The 26,827-nt window shown below is 38.1% G+C and overlaps 1 protein-coding gene across 1 annotated transcript in view; it reads right to left on the bottom strand.

The window, feature by feature from the left end:
* SNX3 (sorting nexin 3) overlaps nt 1-26,827 on the bottom strand; it is a 48,485-nt gene that overhangs the window by 10,475 nt on the left and 11,183 nt on the right. Inside the window, exon 2 of the mRNA XM_005898188.3 lies at nt 489-584. Coding sequence (XP_005898250.1) covers nt 489-584 — 96 coding nt within the window. The remainder of the gene's footprint in view (nt 1-488; nt 585-26,827) is intronic.

Here is a 26,827-nt window from a genome sequence, read left to right as displayed (position 1 = left end):
TAAAAAGTGAATCTGAGGATTATCAGCACCTATCATACAGATTAAGATAAGTGCTGGTTTATGATATTTCTGTTATATATAAATGTATGATGATAAAAAAAAAATGTAGAGTCAGTTAAAAAAAAAAACAAAGCTGCAAATACAATGCAATAGCAGATGTACTGAGAAGAGAAACTTACCAAGGGTGGGAAGAGAAAATGAACAGGAAGACGAGAAAAAGGAAGGAAGCAATAGCAAGAAAGTTCTAAGAAGTGTCGTGTAAGTGTGAGTCAGCAAAGGCCTCTGTGGGCCACTGAAGTAGGCACGAGAAGGAAGAGTTCTAAGGAAAAACTACACACTTCCCCATCTCCTAGGAAATAAAATGAAATTAAACTATTTGGGGGGAAAATTGCTTTTACTCATTTTATTCAAGATTATTTTCCTGAGAGGTCTTAAACATTAAAATTTGGAATGTTTTGCTTTAAGGTAACACTACAAATAATTCTTACCTTGCTCTCTCTTTCTAGTTCACTTCGCAGCCATTCAAAGTCGCTGTATCTTCTTCTAACGGTAGATTCCTTTAGCTTGAAAATAGGCAGATTTGTCTGAAACAAATAAAAAAAATCACTCCTAAATTGAAGCATGATACAGGGATTTCAAACAAGCTGGGGGAAGGGGGGAGTCTGTTGTCAAACTGATAAAATGACAAACTCAGTTACCTTAAGAAAATCATAAAAGTTATTAAGATGACATTTTACCTTTAATAAAGCTTAGCTGTTAAAAAGTATGTTACATATACCAGAATACAATTTTTTAAATGCACATTTGTACATATGCTTTTGGATGTCATTCTTCCTGAGGTCAGTTACATAAATACAGGTCATTTTTTCTATTTTCAGTAAGTGGTAAAAATGTCAGGAGTGAGATGAAGCCAGCTCTGATTGCTATACAGTTTAGTATACAATGCTTACAGGGGAAACAGAGCTTTACTAGTTTGAAATGAAATACAAAATATTTTGTTATTATGACTAGAAGTTTCATAATGAAAGAAAAGAATAAAGGACGATTATTTTTAATGGTCTTCTTAAAAAAGCCAAAAAACAGGAGAGAAAAAGTGCAGTGTGCTCTTACTATCAACAGGAAATCAGGAGTCATACACATAAGGTCCAGAGCTTTCAGACTGAGGGCAACTTTAGGAACTGAAAACATAAGGCCCAGTACTTTAAGGTTGCATCGGAATGGAATACTGTTCTTTACAAGAAAGACCACTTCTGTCAAATTCTAAACTTAAAGAATCAAGAACAGATTTTAATTGCACATATCACAAAGTTGGTGCAAATGACCTAACATAATTAATGCCATAATATACTGAAAATGCTATTTAATACTATATACTGTCAGATTATATTTTGTTCTTTATCTGGTCTTTGCACTCATAGAACCGCAAACTGTATTAAAGCTGCAAAGAAAAAGTGCCACTGGAAGCAAAGACTGACTTCTTAACAGAGACATCATCATCATCACGTAAAATTCCCCTTAAGAAAATTCCAATCACTTGTTAAACTTAATGCCTTAGTAAGTGTCATTTAGTAAAAGAAAAGCTTTTTATTCAGGACCTTAAACCCGTTTTGTAGTGGTTTCAATTTTTTCCAACATATATTAACTTCTCTATGTTGTACACCTTATAGCTTGGAATCTTCTACAGATGCTATTGGGCATAACACTGTATAGATTTCAAGCATGAAACCCAATCTCACAAGAGGTTTAAAAGCACTTGAATTTTCTTTCCCAGGTAACCACAACATTTGTTCATTGTATTAATGACTAAGAGCAAAATTGCACCTAACAAGACTCTTATTATACTAAAAGTCAAGCTTATATTTAGAGATGCTGGCTTGCTGTACAAGAAGGGTATTCTCATTACCCACAGGGAATAAAATTAGGTCCCCTGGAGAGCAAGATGGTAATTCCCAGAAAGAAAGCACTGGATTATTTCTCTCTAATTTCACCCACTGGCTTTTTAACCAAGTTCACCCTTCCACACTAAAATATGAAGTCTTTGTAAGTGTCTAAAGATAGAAAGGCCTTTACAGAATAGAGTGTTTTCTGCAGGTGAGATTTTACATTTTGAATTCCCTCCTCTCAAATTACCTTACAAAAGGGATTAGCTGCTCTCTTTATTCAGTATGTTAAGATCAAGCTTGTGAAAAGAGTTCCCTAAGAATTTTCATACTTCTGGGTACGGAAGTCTATAAAGTTAATCTCTGAAACAACATATCAAGCTTACAGGTACAATGTTGAGGGAAGAATGCCAATTCAGCTCATTTTACCTCCATTTTCCCTTTTGAACTTTTGACACAATCATGATTATATCTGATTCACTTTAATAGATGGGTAGTGGGAGGGAGAAAAAGTCCACTCCTTTCTAAGACTAGGTAATAGATTAAAGATTATACATTAAAAAAGGATCATGCTTAGTTTAAGAAAATTCTATAGTTTTCTCAGCTGGCTATTTCTCTTTATATGAAGACTGCTTTAGAGTTTTGATAAAGTCATATCAAGTAATTTTATTATTTGTCCATTACATTTAGAGTGGTAAGTGTGCCTGTTAACTTTAGTTTTCTCAGCTGGCTATTTCTCTTTATATGAAGACTGCTTTAGAGTTTTGATAAAGTCATATCAAGTAATTTTATTATATGTCCATTACATTTAGAGTGGTAAGTGTGCCTGTTAACTTCACCTTGATCATCACAAGGACTTTCAATTCAAATTGATCAGCATACAAATAAAAGATGCTGAGGATTTTTTGTTTAAGCCATTGAACTATCACTTTTAATTACAAACGCTCATGATTGGTAACTTTCAACTTATTTAACCCGTATAAAATATTGTATTTTAGTTTTCTAGAGACTACAGTTTTGGAAGGATTCAACTATTATTAAAGTCTAAGAACATCCACAAAAGGGCATAGTGCTAGATAAGACGGGGAACACAATGATGAGTAAGATGCAGTCTTGGCCCTTATGAAGCTTATAATAATTTGGTTAAAAGCAAATAGTATAAAAATACTATACACCATAAACAAAAACAAAGTTGAAAGACCATAAACTGTAGACAACTATCTGCAATATAAAACAAAGAGATAATTTCATTAAAATGTAAAGAACTTAAAAACTAGTGAAAGATAAAGATGAATAAACTGACAGATTTTAGAAAAACTATGTCAATAACGTTCAACTTCACTCACACAAGAAATGACAGTCAAAACAGTAACATCCCATTTTCATTTATCAGACAGGCAGGTATTCAATTTTAATACCCAATGATGGTGAAGATAGATAGGCATCTAAAAAGCTTACTGCTAATAGAGAAAACAACCTTAAAGAAGGGCGTTTTGGTGACATCTATCACTCTTTTAAAGGCATATTATCTTTTGAGCCAACGATTCCATCAAGAATTATCCTATGAATATTTCCACATATGCAAAAAGGTATCAGTGCATAGAAATTCACTTGAACATCATTTATATAAGAGCAAAAAAAAAAAAAAGCCCAGAAACTGAAAATCTTATTAAACTGCTACAAATATAAAATGAAATATTATACAGCTTTTACAAAATGTAACTCAGCCAAAGACTGATCAGGAAGCTTCCTTGAGATGTGTTAAGTATAGGAAGTTTCAGAAGAGCATCTATAGTATGATACCATTTGTACAATTTTTTTAAAAAGCATAAAGGAACTGATAATTGATCTGGTCAGTATTCTTTTAACATCTGGAGTCAGGCATACTACAAGAAGACAGTTGAGAGTGATGAAAATACCATGAACTACATGCAGAGAAGAAAACAGCGTATTCAGGAAGTAATTCTTGTACATTCTAAACCATAGGAGATGGTGGGAAATAAAACTGAAAGCCTGAATATCTGGCTAAGGTATCTCCCTGTGAGCACCAGGAGTTAATAAACATCTCTGAACAGGAATATATCTTAAAAAAAAAATTACAGAGAAGTTACTACAAATTCAACAGGTTAGCTACATATACACTAAAGGGCAGCATGAAAAGTTGGCTCATTCTTATTACACACAAAAGCATTATTTATTTTTTTTAGTAACTATGTATAATGCTAGATATTAACTTGACTTATTTTTACAATGTATACAAATATCAAATCATTATGGTGTACACCTGAAACTAATATGTCAATTATTCCTTAGAAAGAAAAAGGGCTCGTTCTAGCTAGTTTTATCTGCTTGAAGAGTATGGGAGAGAGATAGACTGAGGCAAATTATAGCAAAAATTCTTTAAAGTTTTTCTTTTGGATATCATTTAAAATGCTTCTGGTTTATCCAGAGAGAAATAAGTGCTGAATTCTGAAATTAAACGTAAATCAGACTTAAAGATGTTAAGATGACTAAAACTTTTGAAACTTAAAAGGCAAGATTTAGTATTTTCTCATCCTTACATTCGAATTTTAAGAAAAGCTGCTCTAGTTTCTCAAGCTGAGCATAAACTAGAAACTACTATGTTCCTCCATCTATAGGTCATTTTAACTAAGAGGTAAAAGTGTCGAACTCAGCCATTTGTATGAAATAACAGCATATGAGGAACAGGACCTAAGACAGGCAAAACTAAAGCCAATCATTAGGCAAAAACCAAAAACACCTGGCAGCTATTTGTGTAGGTATGTGATATTAGTGAATGCTGAAAGTGAGTTTGAGTAACCTTGGTCCATTTTAGACTTCTCAATTCCATTCATGGAGTTATGACTGTCTGGCAAAGCAAAGACAGAGGTACCTATAAATATTTACATTAACCACTGTCATATATATAAGAAACTGCAAATTAACAATAATTTAAAGTTATGTCAGGGCTGTGGCCCAAACTAACATTTAAAAAGCAGAGAATTATAATCATTTGCCCCCCAAAAAGTTAAATTCGCTGCTTGGAATCCATAAAGTCTATAAAAACTATTTTATTCTACATTAAAAATATTCTTCTGTTAATCATTATAAGCCAAATCCTAGTTAAATGTCACCACTACTTAATAACATTTTTGGGGAAAACTGTAACACAGTCTTAACTAGGTTTTAACTAGGTATGTGTGCTCAATCACTAAGTCGTGTCCAACTCATTTGAGACCCCAGGAAATATAGCCCACCAGGCTGCTCTGTCCATGGGATTCCCCAGGCAAGAATACTAAACAGGGTTGCCATTTCCTTCTCCAAGCGATCTTCCCAACCCAGGGATCCAACCTACATCTCCTATGTCTCCTGCACTGCAGGTGGATTCTTTATCACTGAGCCACCTGGAAAGCCCTAACTATAACACAGTTTTAATTATAACTATGTACAACATAGTGATGCAAGATTTTTTAGGTATTATACCCCCTTTAAAGTCATTATAAAATACTGGCTATATTCCTTGTGCTATACAATATATCCCTGTAGCTTACGTATATTATATATGCCTTGTTATCTCTTTAAGTCTTCTTCAATCTAGAGCAATCCTCCTGCCCTTTCGCCATTTAAGACAGTGACAATTTTAAAGAGTGCAGGCCAGATATTTGAGAGATATTATACCCCTGAGTTTGTCCTTTTCCTCATGATGAGTTCCATGTCGTTCATCTTTGTCAGCAATGTTCCTATTGGCAGGAATTTGAAGCCTCCTCAGTACCCCACATCAGAAAGAACACAGTGTCAGCTTGTCCTGCTGTTTGATCACTTGGTGAAGGTGAGGTCAGTGAGATTTCTCCCATGTAAAGTTACTTTTTTTCGTCTTACATTGAGGTTTTTTCCCTCTTATGCTGAGGTTTTTTTCCCCTTGCACTTACTTTTCATAAAATAATTTAGTGCCATTTGGAATTTACCCAGTTAAATTTAAAACCTATGGAATGGGCAAAGCACAGAATGAATTCTTAGAGATTCACTTTTAGGGGAAGTTATCTGCTTGACTTTAACCATCAGGACAGAGACTGGCTTACTGCAGGAAAACCTCATTCTGCCAGATACAGTGTGAACACACAGATGTGTAAGTACATTATGTTTGCAATTTGTTGACTCAGAAAAATTAACACTTATAGTCTACTTGGCTAGAATGAAGCCATAGATATTTGTTACTTACCCTATGCAAAATTCAGGGCAATTCTCAAGCTTCTGTGTAGCTTATGAAAAGGTGATGGACTAATCATTATATAAGAAACCTGGGATATTCAGAAAACTAGGAAAGAACAAGAGTAACCCTATTCAGGGCTTCCCTGGTGGCTCAGAAGGTAAAGAATCCACCTGCAATGCAGGAGACCTGGGTTCGATCCCTCAGTCAGGAAGATCCCCTGGAGAAGGGAATGATTACCCACTCCGGTATTCTTTCTGGAGAACTCCACAGACAGAGGAGCCTGGCGGGCTATAGTCCATGCAGGCACAGAGTCAGCCCCACTGAGTGACTAACACATACTAACGCACATAACGCTGTTCAAAATTATTCTGTTGCTCTTTACTTTTCCTGATAACATACCAAAAACAAAACTCCAAAGGGGTAAAATGTTATGAGAGATGCCTCTATGCCTGATACTCTTAAACTGCTATTTACATAAAAGAGAAACTACTAGTCATTTTCCACAAGGTGTTACTAACCACATAGGGTAAAACCATCAGGAATTCAAATGGACATTATACACTACAGAACAGATTTCGAAACCATGGTACAGAGCTCTAAAACAAGTGCTCCCTTCACGTTCAAACACAGGAAATGGCCACATTACTGGTCTCCAAAAAGCTAGCTCTTACACACTTACAGAGGCTGACCTATCAAAGTCAGCAGCTCACAGATACCCAATATGTAACCTGATTATCACTGATAGCCAAGCAGAAAACCAAGCCTCAAAATGTGGTCACCTGAATATAGCTTAACAATAGATATTCGAAAAACGTTTACGAGGTGTTTCTAGCATTTCTTCAGATAGTGTCTTGTGTACATTTGAAAAAAGAGACTGGCAACGACATCAAAAGTATACTCAATAGGCCATACTCTATTCAACCAATCCTAAGAGATGTAAATGGATGCCTCACTTCAGTTCTCATTAAAAGGCTGTATTTCTTCAAATATCTACATCTAGAGATAAAGGATAAGCTGAGAAGTGCTTAAGCTATTACCTCGCCCTTCAGTACTTTTGATACTTGTTTTACCCAATCTGGAACAGCATGAATAACTGGAGATATGGTTTATAACCTAGATGAACTCTAAATATGGCTTGGGAGAAGTCATTTAAGCAAAGAATAAGCTTTTAGTCTGGAGAACCTTTGAAATGTAGATTGTCATTAAGCCAAGGTATTGTGTTTAGTTTCTTTTTTTTAAATAAGGACGTGGCCTTCCAGTGATACAATTTCCTGTTATTTCAAAAGAAGTATCCTTTATGGTGTAATTTCTGAAATAGTAGAGAAGACATTACTGAGACTAGTTTAATGTATAAACCAAGTAATTTCATATATGTTTTCTACTTTGTCCATATTCATTTGTGAATGACAAGATTTATTTGTGAGCTCAAGCAAGATCTTCAATGAGCAACCTTTAATGAAACTGTGCAGTAATAATTCTACTGTAAAGGAAAATTTGTTCTTGAACACTTACATAATCCTACAAGCTTCTGCTGAAAGAAAACTGCCTATTAATAGCATAAGACCTATTTTGAACAATTTTTAAAGTGCAAAATTATTTTCCATCTCTTTCCGACTTGCCTAATTGTAAGAATCACTTCAAGAGGTTTTAAACACACTCCCAACCCCACACTCTTAAATGCCCTCATCTAGAAACTCTCATTCAAATTAGTATAGGTTGGACTCCAAACATCAGTATTTTTAGGTGATTCTAAGATACAACCATGGTCAAGAACCACTGCCCTAGACTTATTAAAAGTGAAACAGAATACTGAGTGCTTAGGAAATCTGTATGATTCCCAGAGATTCTAGTTCAGCCAGGACAGATACGGGCAATACTTTACATCCTCAAGGATTTGGAACTGACACTATGAGAACAATGGAAATGGGATGCAAAGTCACCAAAAATAAAACTATAATGTAGAAATCAGTGAAAGAATACTAGTTAAGAAGCTCTGGACTTCCCTGGTGGTCTGGTGGTCGAGAATCCACCTGGCAATGCAAGGGACAGGGTTTGATCCAGGAAGATTCCACATGCCACAAGGCAAGCAAGCCCTTGCACCACAACTACTGAAGCCTGGGTACCCTGGAGCCGGTGCTCCACAGTGAGAAGCCACAGCAGTGAGGAGCCCACACACCAAAACAAAGCCCCTGCTCACCACACCTACAGAAGCCTGCACAACTATGAAGACCTAGCATAGCCAAAAGTAAATATAATAAATAAAAACAAAATAAGTCCTTTTCAGTAAGTCTATTCTAAACTTCTATGTATGCATTACCAGGCACATATGGATTACAAAGATCTAAAAAAAAAATCCTCCTCAAGAGATATTTACAGCATAAAACTGGGGGGCTGGATAGAGGAGAGCAAAGTAATCTTCCAAGACTTAAAACCTTTATCAGTTATAATTCATTGTAGACTTATTACTGTTTAGATGAAAGGGTGGAAACCCACACTAAAGTAATCAGGGTAGAAATGAAACAGACATAAAGCATATACAGATGAATGTATTAGGTTAAGTTTGCATGGCAGGCTCATAGGAAGTATCCATACCAATAAAAGAAGAAGAACAGTGGTACATGCTCATTTGCAGATATGTCATTCTGATACATGATTGACCCTTGAACAATGCTGGAGGTTAGGGACACCGACCCTTCTGAGAGTTGAAAATCCAAGTATAATTTATAGCTGGTCCTCTGTATACATGGTTCCTCCATATTTGCAGTTCTGCATCCACAGATTCAACTGACCATGGATTGTGTAGTCCTGTAGTATTTACTATTGAAAAAAATCCATAAATAAGAGGACCCATGCAGTTCAAACCCATGTTGTTTAAGGGACAACTGAATATCCTTTCAGATTTTATATATACAGATTTTATTCTTATTAAAAATACTAGCTTCTCATTTGATATTATTAACATGATTGTATACAGATATCATCTACCTGAGAGATATAGGACATGGTTAAAGCACACAGCTCTGGAACCAGACAACCTGGTTTTAAATCCCAACTCCGGCATCAACCAGTTATCTGACCCGGGGTAAAATGTACTGGGTGAAAGCTAGATGAAGCTTTAGTATAGATCGATAGAACTGACACTTTCCTTAGAACAAACCCCAAACGGTAAAATTACTGGGTCAAAAGCTATGAATGTTAAGGTTTCCAAATGTCCTTCAGAGAGGCTACTTTGCTATAGACAAAGAAGGTATACAACAGGAGTAAGCTATTACTTTGGTGGCTTACAATAAACAATGCCTCTCGGTATCTTTCTTTCTGCATCCTCCATATCTTCCTATGGTGGTGGTGAAGTAGCTAAGTCATGTCTGACTCTTGTGAACCCATGGACGGTAGCCCGCCAGGCCCCTCTGTCCATGGGGTTTTCCAGGCAAGAATACTGGAGTGAATTGCCATTTCCTTCCCATATCACCTTAGCCATGTGACTGCCTCCGGTCAATGGTATATTAGCAAATATTTATTAATTACAGTAAGACTCATCCTCTTGGAATACTTCTTCATAAAGATACTATCTCTTGGAACCCAGCCACCATTTTTCTATTAGAAATCTAACTATCCACATGGAAGAAAACTCAGGACTTGACCAATAGCCTCAGCTTATCTCTCAAATGGTAGCCAGCAACAATGTGCCGGCTAGTCAAATGACTTGAGTCATCTTAGAAATAAATCCTCCAGCCCCAATCAAGCTGTTCCAGCGGATATCAAGAACAGAGAGGAGCTATTCCTTCTAAGGTCTGACAAAATTGTAGAACTGTGATAAAATGAATGTTGTTTTAAGACATCAACTGTTCACAGTTTTTATTACAAAGCAACAGATAACTGATTCAGTAACCTGACTTTGGCAGAATCATGCTAAACATGAAGAGATTGAGAGCATAGTATTTCACATACAAAAACATGTGATACCTAAAAAGTGAATAGACTTTAATTTTTAAAAAACTCTTTGCTGTTTATACTTTTTTACTTCCTTATCAGTTCTTGACTATTTTCTGAGTAGCTGAAGTTTCCAGAAAATCCACTGATTGTGGATTATTCAACAAAGGAAGTGTTCCTCCATAACTTAAGCTGATCCAATGAGCTGAACCTAAAGATTTCCCAAGGCAATATTCTAAAATAACAGTTGTAATTTAAGATTGAGTTGCTTTCTCTACAGTAATTTGATAAACTTCTAGGAACAGATAGTACAAAAGAGTCTGCCACTTATAAAAAATGAAGCTGAGGTGTTTCTTCAAAAAATTACCTGGAAAACTATTTAAAAAAATGTAAAAGGGTATTTAATGAGTCCTAATTCTTTATGACATGACTGATCCCCATAGTAATAGACTCCTTTCTCCTCTATTCAGAGGAGAGTAATTAGTTGTAATAAGAGCAGCTAGACAATGATACTAAACACTATACACACGTGTTTTACATTTACAAACTGACAGCAGTGCCGTTACAATATTTTATTCCTTTCATAAGGCCCCAAAGAATGATTATTGTTCTAATAACCTGAAAGTACTCAAATCATCAATGCAAGATCTTTTTATTAGAAATAGTAAATAACTAAGAATAATCACTGCAGATGGTGACTGCAGCCATGAAATTAAAAGACGCTTACTCCTTGGAAGGAAAGTTATGACCAACCTAGATAGCATATTCAAAAGCAGAGACATGACTTTGCCAACAAAGGTTCGTCTAGTCAAGGCTATGGTTTTTCCAGTGGTCATGTATGGATGGGAGAGTTGGACTGTGAAGAAAGCTGAGCACCAAAGAATTGATGCTTTTGAACTGTGGTGTTGGAGAAGACTCTTGAGAGTCCCAGTCTATCCTAAAGGAGATCAGTCCTGGGTGTTCTTTGGAAGGACTGACGCTAAAGCTGAAACTCCAATACTTTGGCCACCTCATGCGAAGAGCTGACTCACTGGAAAAGACCCTGATGCTGGGAGGGATTGGGGGCAGGAGGAGAAGGGAACAACAGAGGATGAGATGGCTGGATGGTATCACGGACTCGATGGACATGAGTTGGAGTGAACTCTGGGAGTTGGTGATGGACAGGGAGGCCTGGCGTGCTGAGATTCTGAGCAACTGAACTGAACTGAAGAATCCTCATAATAAACCACAGCTAAGGGCACAGTCACAAAAGAATTTGTAACCTGTTATCAAAAGTTTCAATACATTAATAATTACATTGGTATAATTTAAAAAAATTTCTGGCCAACAGGTCCTCGTTAACTGTTAGGTGTAATCAGTGTTTCTCAGGTAGCACTGGAGAGCAGGGCATTCTGGTTCTTTTCCTTATAATTTAGGTTCATTTCAGAGTACCCTTTTTTTCATACAGTTTCCATTCCTTGACCTCTCCTCCAAGCTGTGTTGTAAAGTTTCCAAAAAAAGGAAATCATTCCAGATCTTTCATCTTTAACCTCCAAACCCTACTTGAAAGTATGGCAAATATATTTTAAGTCATGACATTTATAAATATTAATTATGACTATGAAGTCTCATAAATCATTAAACTGATGTTACCTTGAATGCTAATAAGTACAAAGAATACAAAGCATTTACTGAGAATTATGAATGTTGACTACATATATGGACATGGTCCCTGACTTAGCAGATTTTATACAGAGAAAGATAAGTCAGGGTTAAGAGGTAGACATTAAGAAGAGTAACAATTATGTAAAGTTTAAAAATAAAATAAAATTAAAAAAAAAAAAAAAAAAAGAGTAGATACCATGGGGGAGTTTCTATAAAACAGTATTCAATCTGGGGAGTACACTATTACGCTAAAGACATGTATGTACACCCTGTTAGGCTTAAAGGCCTTAAAGCTAATAGAAACTTTTTCTATCTATACTTTCATGACTGCTTATATTATTACATGACAGAAGTTTTCAAGTTTAGATGTGGATGAAAAGTGTAAGGTCCCCGGTTTTTCCCATTCACTTAAGGTATTCAAGGCTAGAGTCATTAAGGTTGTTATCTCAAAGACTTAAAGTCTAAATAACTGTTGTGATACTTTTTGTTGTGGAAGTTCCTGACATGATACATGCTGGGGGAACCAAATGGAAGGAAGCACATATATATGAATATACATGCAATCGTTATTTCCGTTGTATGACTGTAGACTTAATAGAAGCTAATCACAAATTTGTAACACAATTTCTGATTCTCGGAAGCAGCCAAAAAAAACAAAACAAAACACCACACCCAAAACCAGATAAATTAATCAAGCAGACCCGGGCTCAAGCCCGCCTCTGAAACTCAACAGTATGACCATGTGACCATGTTAAGTTACTTTCCTCCTATAAATCTGAGGTGCAGCAGAGGTGCCTTCAGAGAAGGCAATGGCAACCCACTCCAGTACTCTTGCCTGGAAAATCCTATGGATGGAGGAGCCTGGTAGGCTGCAGTCCATGGGGTCACACAGAGTCAGACACGACTGAAGTGACTTAGCAGCAGCAGCAGCAGCATCTTTAAAAAAAAGATACTGCCACTTAGCTCAGTTAAACAGAAACTATTACTACTTCACACATATCATCACTACTTAGTGTAGTGCAAATACTATTTCACATGTCACATTTAATCCTTTGGTGTTTCACTTCACGGCTGAATAAACTTAAAAAGAGGAGTTATGAAACTTGTTCAGGGTCACATGTCTATTAGTAGGCAAAGAGATAAATATTTCAACAAGTACTGTGCAAGGAGCTAAGTAATACCTGGTTAAGAGGCTTTTAAAAATATTTAAGCATTGCATAAAAAGTGCTTCATTTCACATGCTAGCAAAGTAATGCTCAAAATTCTCCAAGCTAGGCTTCAACAGTATGTGAACTGAGAACTTCCAGATGTTCAGGCTGGATTTAGAAAAGGCAAAGGAACCAGAGATCAAATTGCCAACATCTGCTAGATCACAGAAAAAACAAGAGAACTCCAGAAAAACATCTACTTCTGCTTCATTGACTGTGCTAAAGCCTATGATTGTGTGGATGACAACAAACTGTGGAAAGTTCTTCAAGAGATGGGAATGCCAGACCACCTTACCTGCCTCCTGTGAAACCTGTATGCAGGTCAAGAAGCAACAGTTAGAACTGGACACGGAACAACGGACTGCTATATTGTCACCCTGCTTATTTAACTTCTATGCAGAGTACATCACGTGAAATGCTGGGCTGAAAGAAGCACAAGCTGGAATCAAGATTGCTGGGAGAAATACCAATAACCTCAGATATGCAGATAACATGACCCTTATGCCAGAAAGCGAAGAGGAACTAAAGAGCCTCCTGATGAAGGTGAAAGAGGAGAGTGAAAGCTGGCTTAAAATTCAACATTCAAAAAACAAAGATCACAGCATCTGAACCCATCACTTCGTGGAAAATAGTGACAGACTTTATTTCCTTGGGCTCCAAAATCACTGTAGATGGTGACTGCAGCCATGAAATTAAAAGATGCTTGGTCCTTGGAAGAAAAGCTATGACCAACCTAGACAGCATATTAAAAAGCAGAAACATTACTTGGCTGACAAAGGTCTGTCTAGTCAAAGCTATGATGCTTCGCAGTCATGTATGGATGGGAGAACTGGACTATAAAGAAGGCTGAGCATTGAATTGATGCTTTTGAACTGTGGTGTTAGAAGACTCTTGAGAGTGCCTTGGACTATAATGGGATCAAACCAGTCAACCCAAAGGGAAATCAATCCTGAATATTCACTAGAAGGACTGACACTGAGGCTGAAGCTCCAATACTTAGGCTACCTGATGTGAAGAACTGACTCATTAGAAAAGACCCTAATGCTGAACTATTTACAATGGTTCATAGTTCAACAGATGAAAGGATAAAGAAATTGTGGTACATATACACAATGGACTATTACTCAGCCATAAAAAGGAACACATTTGAGTCAGTTCTAATGAGGTAGATGAACCTAGAGCCTATTATATAGAGTGAAGTAACTCAGAGAAAGATAAATTTATATCGTATACTAACGCATACATATGGCACCTAGAAAGATGGTACCAAAGAATTTGCAGGGCAGCAGTGGACAAACAGACATAGAGAACAGACTTATGGACATGGGGAGAGGGGAGGAGAGGGTGAGATGTATGGAGAGAGTAACATCGAAACTTACATTACCGTATGTAAAACAGATAGACAATGGGAACTTGCTGAATGCCTCAGGAAACTCAAACAGGGACTCTGTATCATCCTAGAGGGGTGGGATGGGGAGGGAGATGGGAGGGAGGTTCAAGAGGGAGGGGATATATGTATACCTATGGCTGACTCATGCTGAGGTTTGACAGAAAACAACAAAATTCTGTAAAGTAATTATCCTTCAATTAAAAAATAAATTTAGGAAAGACAAGACAAGACCCTGGTACTGGGAAAGATTGACAGCAGGACGATAAGGGGACAACAGAGGATGAGATGGTTGGATGGCATCACCAACTCACTGGACATGAGTTGAACAAGCTCCAGAAGATGCTGAAGGACAGGGAAGCCTGTTGTGCTACAGTCCATGGGGTTGCAAAGAGTTGGACATGACTGACTGAACAGCAACAAAAAGTGCTTCTGAGCACCCATAAATTAACATTAAAACATAATATGAACTAATACAACATTGTAAATCAACTATGCTGCTGCTGCTGTTAAGTCGCTTTAGTCGTGTCCGACTCTGTGCAACCCCATGGACTGCAGCCCACCAGGCTCCCCTGTCCCTGGGATTCTCCAGGCAAGAACACTGGAGTGGGTTGCCATTTCCTTCTCCAATGCATGAAAGTGGAAAATGAAAGTGAAGTCGCTCAGTCGTGTCTGACTCTTAGCGACCCCATGGACTGCAGCCTACCAGGCTCCTCCATCCATGGGATTTTCCGGGCAACAGTACTGGAGTGGGGTGCATATTACAATATAAAATAAAAATTAAAATGCCAAACTAAAGGGAAAAGAACCTGTAATAATGAGTGGGGACTATAAATGTCTCCTGCCGTATCAGAAATAAAGGACACCGAGTCCATCAAGCCATTAGTCACAGAAGCTGCCCCCTCCCCACTGTGCACCCTGAGGGTATTCAGGACAGAGAACAGCAGGATACTTACTGATCCTAGATAGTTAAGGTACATATCAAAGATACGATTTCATTGAGCCCAGACTCTTACAACTTCCCATAATAGAAAGTACTAAATTAATTAATTTGATGTCTGTTTTTCTTTAATTAACAGTAATATTTTGATATTCCCAGCACCCGGTTATTTGTTGCAGAAACTCCTATGTATTTCCCTTGCCTCTTTAGAACAGTCTCTCAAAGCTATCCGAGAATTTGCCTCCCAGGCTTATGTCTTCAGCAGGTCTGCTGAATGAAACATGATTCTCAACTTTTTCAGGCTGTGCTTTTTATTTTTCAGTCAAAAAATGTAAAAAGATAAGGGTGGAACTGCTGAAATGCTAGGGTGATGAGCTTGGTAAACCCTTTACCCCCAAAATCAAATATAAAATTAGACAAACATGTCAAAATAACCGTCTCAGGAAAACAAACAAACAAACATGCCTATCAGAACTCTGGAAATTGGCTGAAGACATGCAACAAATCAAAAAGCATTTACTGAAGAAAAACTACTGAAAGTCAAGTAAGAACAGTGGAAATCGGTGGTGTTTTAGGCCACTAGCTCCATAATGGTAGTTCTACCGCTGTGAGGCAAGCTGTGCGAACCAGCACCACTGCTGCTAAAGGAAGATCACTGACTAAAAGTAGAATGTAAAAAGCATATAAGTTCCATATACAGGAGTGATGTTGCAAACAACAGTGATTCTGGTGAAGAACAATACTGCAGCAGCCCAAGGTTGCAATACTGACTGGGGCAAGAAACAAATCAGCAGACTTGCCAGAAATTTAGGAGGGATATCCTGAGAATGGCACAGTAACGACAGGCCTTAATAGTTCTCTTATCCCTGGAGGTCTGAAAGGCTGTGTGCTTGCACAAAGCTGTATGCAGGCTCAGAAAAAACTGGTGAGGATCCATAGTTATCTATGTATCTGTGACCCAATATGAGATCTTTCAGAGATATAGGAGCGATATGGACATGAGAAGACTTGGCACAAAGTAAAAGCTGAAACAAACCTGTTACTTGCCTAAACATTCAATTCATTCCCCAACCTACATACAAATCCACTATCAAAGGGCAGAAGCCTTACTAGCTCTAAGTGTTTATGCAGAACCTCTGACCAGTCACTGGCTGACCACTAAAGCTGTCCTGATCCAAGGGTGACCCCCTAGGAAACCAGGCTTAAAAAAAAAAAGCACATACAAGAAAAATATCAGCAACAGCAAAGACTACAGACTTAGTGCATGCGAGTCCTTTAAAAAAAAAAAAAAAGATACTGCAACAAAGCTCCCCTGGGAAGAAAGACAAGAGGTGATCTAACTCGATAGTCTTGAAAATACATTATCTAAAATGCTTGGTTTAACAAAAAATGATAAAACATGCAAAGAAATAAGAAAGTATAACTCACATGGGGTTAAAAACAGTCAACAGAAACTGTTTCTGAGGGAATTCAGTTCTTGGACTAGGCTGACAAGGATTTCAAAGCAGCTATCACAAACACGTTTAAAGAACCAAAGGAAATCATACTTACAGAATTCAAAGTATGATGACAATGACTCAATGAAATAGAGAATCTCAACAAAAAGAGATTATAAAGAAAAATCAAATTGGAATTCTGGAACTGAAAAGTACAATAACTGAAACGAAAATTTCACTGACGGGGCTCAACAGCAGATCTGAGCCGGCAGACAAAAGAATAACAAATGTGAAGACAGATCAACCAGATTTTCTATTGTGAGACTCCATAAAGCATACCAACACAGGTAAAATAGGAATCTCACAAAAAAAAAAAAGAAAGAATAAATAATGGCTGCTGCTGCTAAGTCGCTTCAGTCGTGTCCGACTCTATGTGACCCCATAGATGGCAGCCCACCAGGTTCCGCCGTCCCTGGGATTCTCCAGGCAAGAACACTGGAGTGGGTTGCCATTTCCTTCTCCAATGCAGGAAAGTGAAAAGTGAAAGTGATGTCGCTCAGTTGTGTCCGACTCTTTGAGACCCCATGGACTGCAGCCTACCAGGCTTCTCTGTCCATGGGATTCTCCAGGCAAGAGTACTGGAGTGGGGTGCCATTGCCTTCTCCAAAATAATGGCTGACGGCTCCCCAAACTGGACTAAAATCTTTAATCTGACATTCAAGAAGCTCAATGAATTCCAAGTAGCAGAAACATAAAGAGACCTTACAGACATACTGGCAAAAATGTTGAAAGACAAGACTGCCTAGTAGTCTAGTGGTTAAGAATCCACCTGCCAATGCAGGGGCCATGGGTTCGAACCCTGGTTCAGGAAGATCCCACAAACCTCGGAGGAGCAACTAAGCCTTTGTGCCACAACTACTGAGCCCATGTGCAACAATTACTGAAGCCCACAAGGCTAGAGCCCATGCACTACAACAAGAAAAGCCACTGCAATGAGAAGCCTGAAAACCACAACCAGAGAGTAGCCCCCACTCTCTGCAACTAGAAAAAGCCTGAGTGCAGCAAAGACCCAGCACAGTTCTAAATAAATAAATAACATATTGAAAGACAAAAATGAGCAGAAAATTTGGAAAGTAACAAAAGAAAAATGACTCATCATATCCCTCCAACCTCCCCTAATAAAGATTAACAGCTGACTTTCCCCTGAAACAATGAGGACCAGGAAGCAGTGGAATATTCAGAATGCTAAAAGCAAACACAAGAACAAATAATTCTGTACTTAGTGTGGTGGAAAGAATTAAAGCGCTGTACTGAATATGTCAGCCAATTTTGAAAATTCAGCAGTGGCCACAGGACTGGAAAAGATCAGTTTTCATTTTAATACCAAAGAAGGGCAATGCCAAAGAATGTTCAAACTACAGTATGGTCACGCTCATTTAGCATGCAAGTAGCAAGAAGAGATAAGAAAGCCTTCTTCAGCGATCAATGCAAAGAAATAGAGGAAAACAACAGAATGGGAAAGACTAGAGACCTCTTGAAGAAAATCAGAGATACCAAAGGAACATTTCATGCAAAGATGGACTAGATAAAGGACTGAAATGGTATGGACCTAACAGAAGCAGAAGATATTAAGAAGAGATGGCAAGAATACACAGAAGAACTGTACAAAATGACCCAGATAATCACGATGGTGTGGTCACTGACCTAGAGCCAGACATCCTGGAATGTGAAGTCAAGTGGGCCTTAGAAAGCATCACTATGAACAAAGCTAGTGGAGGTGATGGAATTCCAGTGGAGCTATTCCAAATCCTGAAAGATGATGCTGTGAAAGTGCTGCACTCAATATGCCAGCAAATTTGGAAAACTCAGCAGTGGCCACAGGACTGGAAAAGGTCAGTTTTCATTCCAATCCCAAAGAAAGGCAATGCCAAAGAATGCTCAAACTACCGCACAATTGCACTCATCTCACACACTAGTAAAGTAATGCTCAAAATTCTCCAAGCCAGGCTTCAGCAGTATGTAAACTGTGAACTTCCTGATGTTCAAGCTGGTTTTAGAAAAGGCAGAGGAACCAGAGATCAAATTGCCAACATCCGCTGGATCATGGAAAAAGCAAGAGAGTTCAAGCTGGTTTTAGAAAAGGCAGAGGAACCAGAGATCAAATTGCCAACATCCGCTGGATCATGGAAAAAGCAAGAGAGTTCCAGAAAAACATCTATTTCTGCTTTCTTGACTATGCCAAAGCCTTTGACTGGGTGGATCACAATAAACTGTGGAAAATTCTGCAAGAGATGGGAATACCAGACCACCTGACCTGCCTCTTGAGAAACCTGTATGCAGGTCAGGAAGCAACAGTTAGAACTGGATATGGAACAACAGACTGGGTCCAAATAGGAAAAGGAGTACGTCAAGGCTGTATATTGTCACCCTGCTTATTTAACTTCTATGCAGAGTACATCATGAGAAACGCTGGACTGGAAGAAGCACAAGCCGGAATCAAGATTGCCGGGAGAAATATCAATAACCTCAGATATGCAGATGACACCACCCTTACGGCAGAAAGTGAAGAGGAACTCAAAAGCCTCTTGATGAAAGTGAAAGTGGAGAGTGAAAAAGTTGGCTTAAAGCTCAACATTCAGAAAACGAAGATCATGGCATCCGGTCCCATCACTTCATGGGAAATAGATGGGGAAACAGTGGAAACAGCGTCAGACTTTTATTTTTCTGGGCTCCAAAGTCACTGCAGGTGGTGACTGCAGCCATGAAATTAAAAGACGCTTACTCCTTGGAAGGAAAGTTATGACCAACCTAGATAGCATATTCAAAAGCAGAGACATTACTTTGCCAACAAAGGTTCGTCTAGTCAAGGCTACTTCCTGTGGTCATGTATGGATGTGAGAGTTGGACTGTGAAGAAGGCCGAGCGCCGACGAATTAATGCTTTTGACTGTGTGGTGTTGGAGAAGACTCTTGAGAGTCCCTTGGACTGCAAGGAGATCCAACCAGTCCATTCTGAAGGAGATCAGCCCTGGGATTTCTTTGGAAGGAATGATGCTAAAACTGAAACTCCAGTACTTTGGCCACCTCATGTGAAGAGTTGCCTCATTGGAAAAGACTCTGATGCTGGGAGGGATTGGGGGCAGGAGGAGAAGGGGACGACAGAGGATGAGATGGCTGGATGGCATCACTGACTCTATGGACATGAGTCTCAGTGAACTCCGGGAGTTGGTGATGGACAGGGAGGCCTGGCGTGCTGCGATTCATGGGGTCGCAAAGAGTCGGACACGGCTGAGCGACTGATCTGAACTGATCTGATCTGAAGGTTATGCTCAAAATCTTTAAAGCTAGGCTTCACCAATACATGAACTGAGAACTTCCAGATGTACAAGATGGATTTAGAAAAGGCAGAGGAACCAGAGATCAAACCACCAACATTTGTTGGACCACAGAGCAAACAAGGGAATTTCAGAAAAACATTTACTTCACTGAAAATGCTAAAGTCATCACAACAAACTGTGGAAAATTCTTAAAGAGATGGGAATAACAGACCACTTGTCTCCTGAGAAATCTGTATGCAGGATAAGAAGCAACAGGTAGAACCTTACATGGAACAACAGACTGGTTCAAAATTGGGAAAGGAGTACATCAAGGCTATGTATTGTCATCTTGTTAACTTACATGCAGAGTACATCATGCAAAATGCCAGGCTGGATGAATCACAAGTTGGAATCAAGATTGCCAGAAGTACCAATAACCTCATATATGCAGATGACACCACCCTGATGGCACAAAGTGAAGGGGAACTAAAGATCCTCTTGATCAAGATGAAACAGGAGAGTGAAAAACCTGCGTTAAAACTCAACATTCAAAAAATGAGATCATGGTATCAGTCCTATCACTTAATGGCAATTAGAAGAAGAAAAAGTGGAAGCAGTAACAGACTTTATTTTCTTGGGTTCCAAAATCACTGTGGATGGTAACTGCAGCCATGAAATTAAAGGACACTTGCTCCTTGGAAGGAAACCTATGACAAACCTAGAAAGCATATTAAAAAGCAGAGACATCACTTTGCCAACAAAGGTCCATATAGTCAAAGCTATGGTTTTTCCAGTAGTCATATACGGATGTAAGAGTTGGACCATAAAGAAAGCAGAGCACCGAAGAATTGATGATTTTGAACTGTGGTGTTGGAGAAGACTCTTGAGAGTCCCCTGGACAGCAAGATCAAACCAGTCAATCCTAAAGAAAATCAATCCTGAATCTTCATTGGAAGGACTGATGCTCAAGCTAAAGCTCTAATACTTTGGCTACCTCAGGCAAAGAGCCAACTCAGTGGAAAAGACCCTGATGCTGGGAAAGATTGAAGGCAAAAGGAGAGGGCGGCAGAGGATGAGATGGTTATTAGATAGTATCACTGACTCAATGGACGTGAATTTGAGCAAACTCCAGGAGATGGTGAAGGACAGGGAAGCCTGTTGTGCTGCAGTCCATGGGGTCACAAAGAGTTGGACATGACTTAGCGACGAAACAACAACAAATAAAGGCAACTACATATGTAAACATGTAAGACAATAAAAAATAAAATTTTCTCTTAGCTGATTAAAAAAACAACTGCCTAAAACAATTATAAAACTGTACTATTCTAACATATACAAATGTAACATATACAACAATAATGCACAAAGGAAGGAGAAAGTGTATTGGACCAAGGTTCCTATTTCACTGGAATTAAGTTGGTATTAATCTGAAGTACATTGAGAAAAGCTGAGGCATACTGTAATTTCAATATCAAACACTAACAATAATTTTTAAGAAGTAAAAAGAATCTCGGGCATTTAAACAGTAAAACAGAAAATATCTAACACAGAAAGCAGTAAAGGAGGAACAGAGAAAAACATGAGACATAGAAAACAAGTATCAAAATGGCAGAAATAAACCCATCATACTGGTGATTTCATTAACAATAAATGCAGGGACTTCCCTACTGGTCTAGTGGCTAAGACTCAACAATCCTAAGGCAGGAGCCCCAGGTTTGATCCCTGATGAGGGAACTAGATCCCATATGCAACAACTAAGAGTTGCTAAACTAAAAGTACTCATGTACTGCAAGGAAGACAGAAGATCCCACATACTGCAACTAAGACCTGGCACAACCAAATAAATAATTTTTTTTTTTTAATAAACGGATTTAGGGAGAAAATATTTTCAAATGAAATGACCAATAAGGGGTTAATCTCAAAAACACATAAAAAGCTCACACAACTTGACAGCAAAAAAGCAAACAAGCTGATTAAAAAACAAGAACTGATCAGACATTTTCCCAAAGACACACACAGGAGGCCAAAAGGCACAGGAAAAGATGCCCAACACTATTAATTATCAGAGTAACACAAATTAAAACCACAATGAGATATCACCTACACCTGTCAGAATGGCTATTGTCAAAAAGACCACAAATAACAAATGGTGGGAAAGATGTGAAGAAAAGGGAACCCTTGTACACTGTTGGTGAGGATATACATTGGTGCAGCCGCTGTGGAAAACAGTAAGACCCAGCAATTCCACTCCTGGGTAAATATCAGATAAAAAAGAACACACTAATTTGAAAAGATGTGTGCAACCCCAATGTTCATGTGGGTGAGTGGGCTCAATTGTATCTGATTCATTGAGACCCTGTGGACTGTAGCCTGCCAGGCTCCTCTGTCCATGGAATTTACCAGGCAAGAATACTGGAGCGGGCTGCCATTTCCTACTCTGGGGATCTTCCCAACCCAAGGAACAAACCTGCATTTCTGGAGTCTCTTGCATTGGTAGATTGATTCTTTACTCTGAGCCACCTGGTAAGCTCTCCAATGTTCATAGCAGCGTTATTTTCAATTCCCATATTATGGAAGCAACGTAAGTGTCCATCAAGAGATGAATGGATAAAGAAGATACGGTTTTTAGTATACATGTATGCGTGTGTAAGTGTTTATTACAGTGGAATACTACTCAGCCATTTAAAAATAATGAAAGTTTGCCAGTTTCGACAACAATGGACTCGGAGTGTATTATGTTAAGTCAGACACACAAAGACAAATACTGTATGATACCATTTATATGTAGAATCTAAAAAATAAAACTAATGAACAGACTCACAGATAGAGAACAAACTAGCAGTTACCAGTAGGAAGAGAAAAGAAAGGAAGGGCAAAATAGGGATGGGGATTAAGAGGTACAAACTACCGTGCATAAAATAAATAAGCTACAAGGGTATACTGTACAACACATGGAGTGCAGCCAGTACTTTTTAATAACTATAAATGGAGTATGGCCCTTAAAAATTGTAAATCACTATGCTGTACTCTTCAAACTTATATAATATACATGAACTGTACCTCAATTAAAAAATTTTAACAATTGTAAAACAAAATGGATTATATACACCAATCAAAAGGCAGATTATTCAGATTATCAAACTGAATAAAAAACTTATATCCTCTCTACAAGAGACGCACTTAAGATTCAAAAACAAAAACAGGTTAAAAGTGGAAGGATGGGAAATGATATACAGCTTACAACTAACCATAAGAAAGCTGGAGTAACTGTGTAAGTATCAGATAAAACTGATTTTAAGACCAAAGAACTGAGATTCTTGGCAAAAAGTTTTAAAGAAATGTTTTCCTCCTTGGCTTTGGTAACTTGAAAGGAAAGAAGATACACATTTAATAACTGTCCCTCCCCCACAGGAGAAGGAAATGGCAACCCACTCCTGTTTTCTTAGCTGGGAAATCCCATGGACAGAGGAGCCTGACAGGCTACTACTGTGTATGGAGTCACAAAAAGGTCAGACATGACTTAGCAACTAAACAACAACCATCTCCTCTATTATCCATTTCTATGCTTTTTTTATTGTGGTAAAATGTACATAACATAAAAATTACCATTTTATGTGTATGGAGTTCTGCACCGTTAAGTACATTCATTGTTGTGCAACCCTCACTACCATCCGCTGACAAAACTCCCATGTTTAAAAGAATACATTCTATAAGAATATGAGTACCTGGCCTTCTCTGGTGGTCTAGTGTTAAAAATAAACCTGCCAGTGCAGGGGACACAGGTTCAATCCCTGGTCGGGGAAGATCCCACATGACGTGGAGCAACAAAGCCCTGGAGCTGTAACTACTGAGCCCACATGCCGCAACTACTGAAGCCCATGTGGTTAGAGCCCACGCTCCACATCAAGTGTGGCCACTGCAGTAAGAAGCCCAGGCACCGCAACAAAGAGCAGCCCCCGCGCATTCCAACTAGAGAAAGCCTGGTGCAGCAACAAAGACCCAGCACAGCAGGGGGAAAAAAAGTAAATAAATCTCAAAAAAATAATAATGAGTAACTGGATTCTTAAGAGTTTTGACCTTTCATTAAGCAACTCCAAGGGTAAATCAGAGTGCTTGGGGGGAAAAAAATGCAGATCCGGTAATATATTTGTTACAAAACTAATCTTTTACTGAAATCAGCACTCTTCTTTTTTCTGACAGTGCAATAAAAACCTAGAGCCAATTCTCAGATAATGACAGCAGCAGCTAGTATTAAATAAACAAGACAGTACTTAAAAGTCCGTAACACACATCATTTAATTTTAGGAAGATCCTAACACTTTCATCTTAGGATGGACAAAAGGTTCAGAGAGGTTAACTGCCCAAGGACACTCAATTAGTAGGTAGTGTAAAACCAGGCATGAATTCGTGTTCATAGTTCAAGTGCTCTCAGAATACATTAAACAGTATCTCCCCCAAAATTAGTAGAAGCTCTAGAAAAATGTACATAAGGTGCTACATAAGTAGCGCCTCAGTAGTAGGTTGTTTTGTTCTTCTGCCACAACGTCCTCTGCTCCAGTCTGCCTCCTGTTCCCTTCTACCAACACTAGGCTGGGAAAGACTGTCCCAGATGTTTAGATCAAATGGGAGAGAAATCTAGCTTCCTTGAGAAGCATACTTAAAACACTATGCCAGACCTATTAGTTAAAGCTCAAAAAGAAAATGAGATGGTGGATTAGCAGTAGTGAGCCCGATACAGAGACTGATGGAGAGAGAGAAACAAATGTAATGTCAGGGCAAGAGTAGGAGATAACAATAGTAAATAACAGCAACTATGAACTAAACAACAAAATGTCTCTGCGGACTCCGGCAGAGAATACTGATATCAAAATTTCTAATTTTCTAGCAATACTGATATCAAAAAACTGCTAAGATATCTCTGAAACCAGATGATAGTTAATAAAAAGGTCCTATCAAGAAAGTAAGTCTCTAACCTTTGTTTGGTTGGATTAAGAAAATCTATCTATTCTTAATGAAGAATGGGATGTGTATGAAGTCAGTTACACCTAGAGTTTGGCACAGGGCTAACAGTGACCAGATTGTGAGTGACCACTAACCAGAAACAGTGAGATAGGACAAAAAGGTAAAAAAGCAAAACAAAATCTCAGGTTAAAAAGCAAAACAAAATCACAGGTTAAAAAGCGCTGAGTGCACTGGCCCCTTCATATACGAGCCATCCTGTATATCTGAGGCCAGTATCAACTATAGTCAACTAGACAAATCATACAAGTCAATGTCAATGCCAAGAAAACTGGACAAAGAGATGTCTGATAATTTGAATCTTAAACTTTAAATACCCCAATATAGTGAATGGCTATTGTATTAAAGTTGTTTTAGACAAAAATATCAGAAGTTCTAGAGAAAAGTAAATTGAAGAACATACTCATTCTAATATATTGAAGTATATTCGTAACTGATGTCCTACTTCAACCTATAAAATTTTTCTTAATTTTATTTGTTTGATCAGATTCTATATAATTACAATCCTTCTAAAATACTGTTAGCTTTGACATTCTTGAAACTCTGGGTACCATATGTTTGATACATATTTTTATGGGCTTCATAATTGGATATTTAAAAATTTATTCTGTCACAAATCAACGTAGGAGTTTTCAAAAGATTGTTTTTGTTCATTTTGAATGAATGCCTTATCAAGATTCAGGTTTCTTCTCAAAACAAAAACAACAAAAAAAATATGTGACATTTGAAGAAATTGTATAGTTATACATTCACTGCTTGAAATCCTTAAATATATTTTAGACTTTGAGGCCTAGAATCACAAGTTGCAAAGGTCAAAATACTTTTCTCTTAAGGTGTGCAGTGAACGGAAGATACTAGTGTTTTTAAGACTAGGCTTGAAATTATGGAGGGTCAAAGACCTTACAATAGAGTAGGAAATTTTTTCTAAGTTAAATTTTAATCAAGAGCTAATAAGCTAAGATATTCATCACCCAGAACATTACTTGTCTAGTCTCAGAAGTTAGCACTCTCTTACACAAAGGCACTAGATCACAACAGCAAGGGCAAATCGACTGAATCAAAGATTATGCGGTTCTTTCTCTTATACGCAATCTTTTTAAAAAATACACTAGTCATGCAGCATTGTTAATTTTGACTTACACATGAACAGCCAAAGCAACAGTCTTTTAGTAATTTTCTCTATAGTTTGGAAAAATAATCCTCTACAGGTGATTAAAGTAACACATTCAATTTTTTCCATGAGAAAAAGTGTTTTTCTATGCCTTTGGTAAAACATCTTGGCAGACTAGAAGGCAAGGGATAATGAGAGCTGATGGTGCTAGATTCTGATGGAGATAAGAAAGATAAGGCTGTGTGGCCTATAACCAAGGCTCAGAATCAGGCTGAGCCCAGTCCCCACTGACTCTCATTCTCTTGGAGTGAGTCTATTGTGTTTCCTTCTGTTGGAAATTATCTTTAAGACAGGGCCATGTCACTATTATTCGTTTCCTATTGCTGCTTTAACAAATTACCACTAGTTTAGTAGCTTAAAACAACACATATTTATTATCTTATGGTTTTGGAGGTCAGAAGCTTGAAATGAGTCTCACTGGGACAAATCAAGATGTCACTAGGGCTGCATTCCTTCTGGAGGGTCTAGGGGATATGCTTCCTTGTCTTACCTAGCCTCTGGAGGCTACTCGCATTCTTCAGCCCATGGTCCTTTCTTCCATCTTCAAAGTCAGCGATTAGATCACTCCAACCTCTACGTCCACTGTCACGTCTTTTATGACTAACTCTCCCACCTGTTTCACTTATAAGGGCCCTTGTGATTATACTAGACCCACCCAGATAATCCGGGACAACCTCTCCATCTCA

Source organism: Bos mutus, chromosome 9 (assembly GCF_027580195.1).
Source record: "Bos mutus isolate GX-2022 chromosome 9, NWIPB_WYAK_1.1, whole genome shotgun sequence".
Classification (NCBI taxonomy): domain Eukaryota; kingdom Metazoa; phylum Chordata; class Mammalia; order Artiodactyla; family Bovidae; genus Bos; species Bos mutus.
This window is presented reverse-complemented; position numbering and strand designations above follow the sequence as displayed.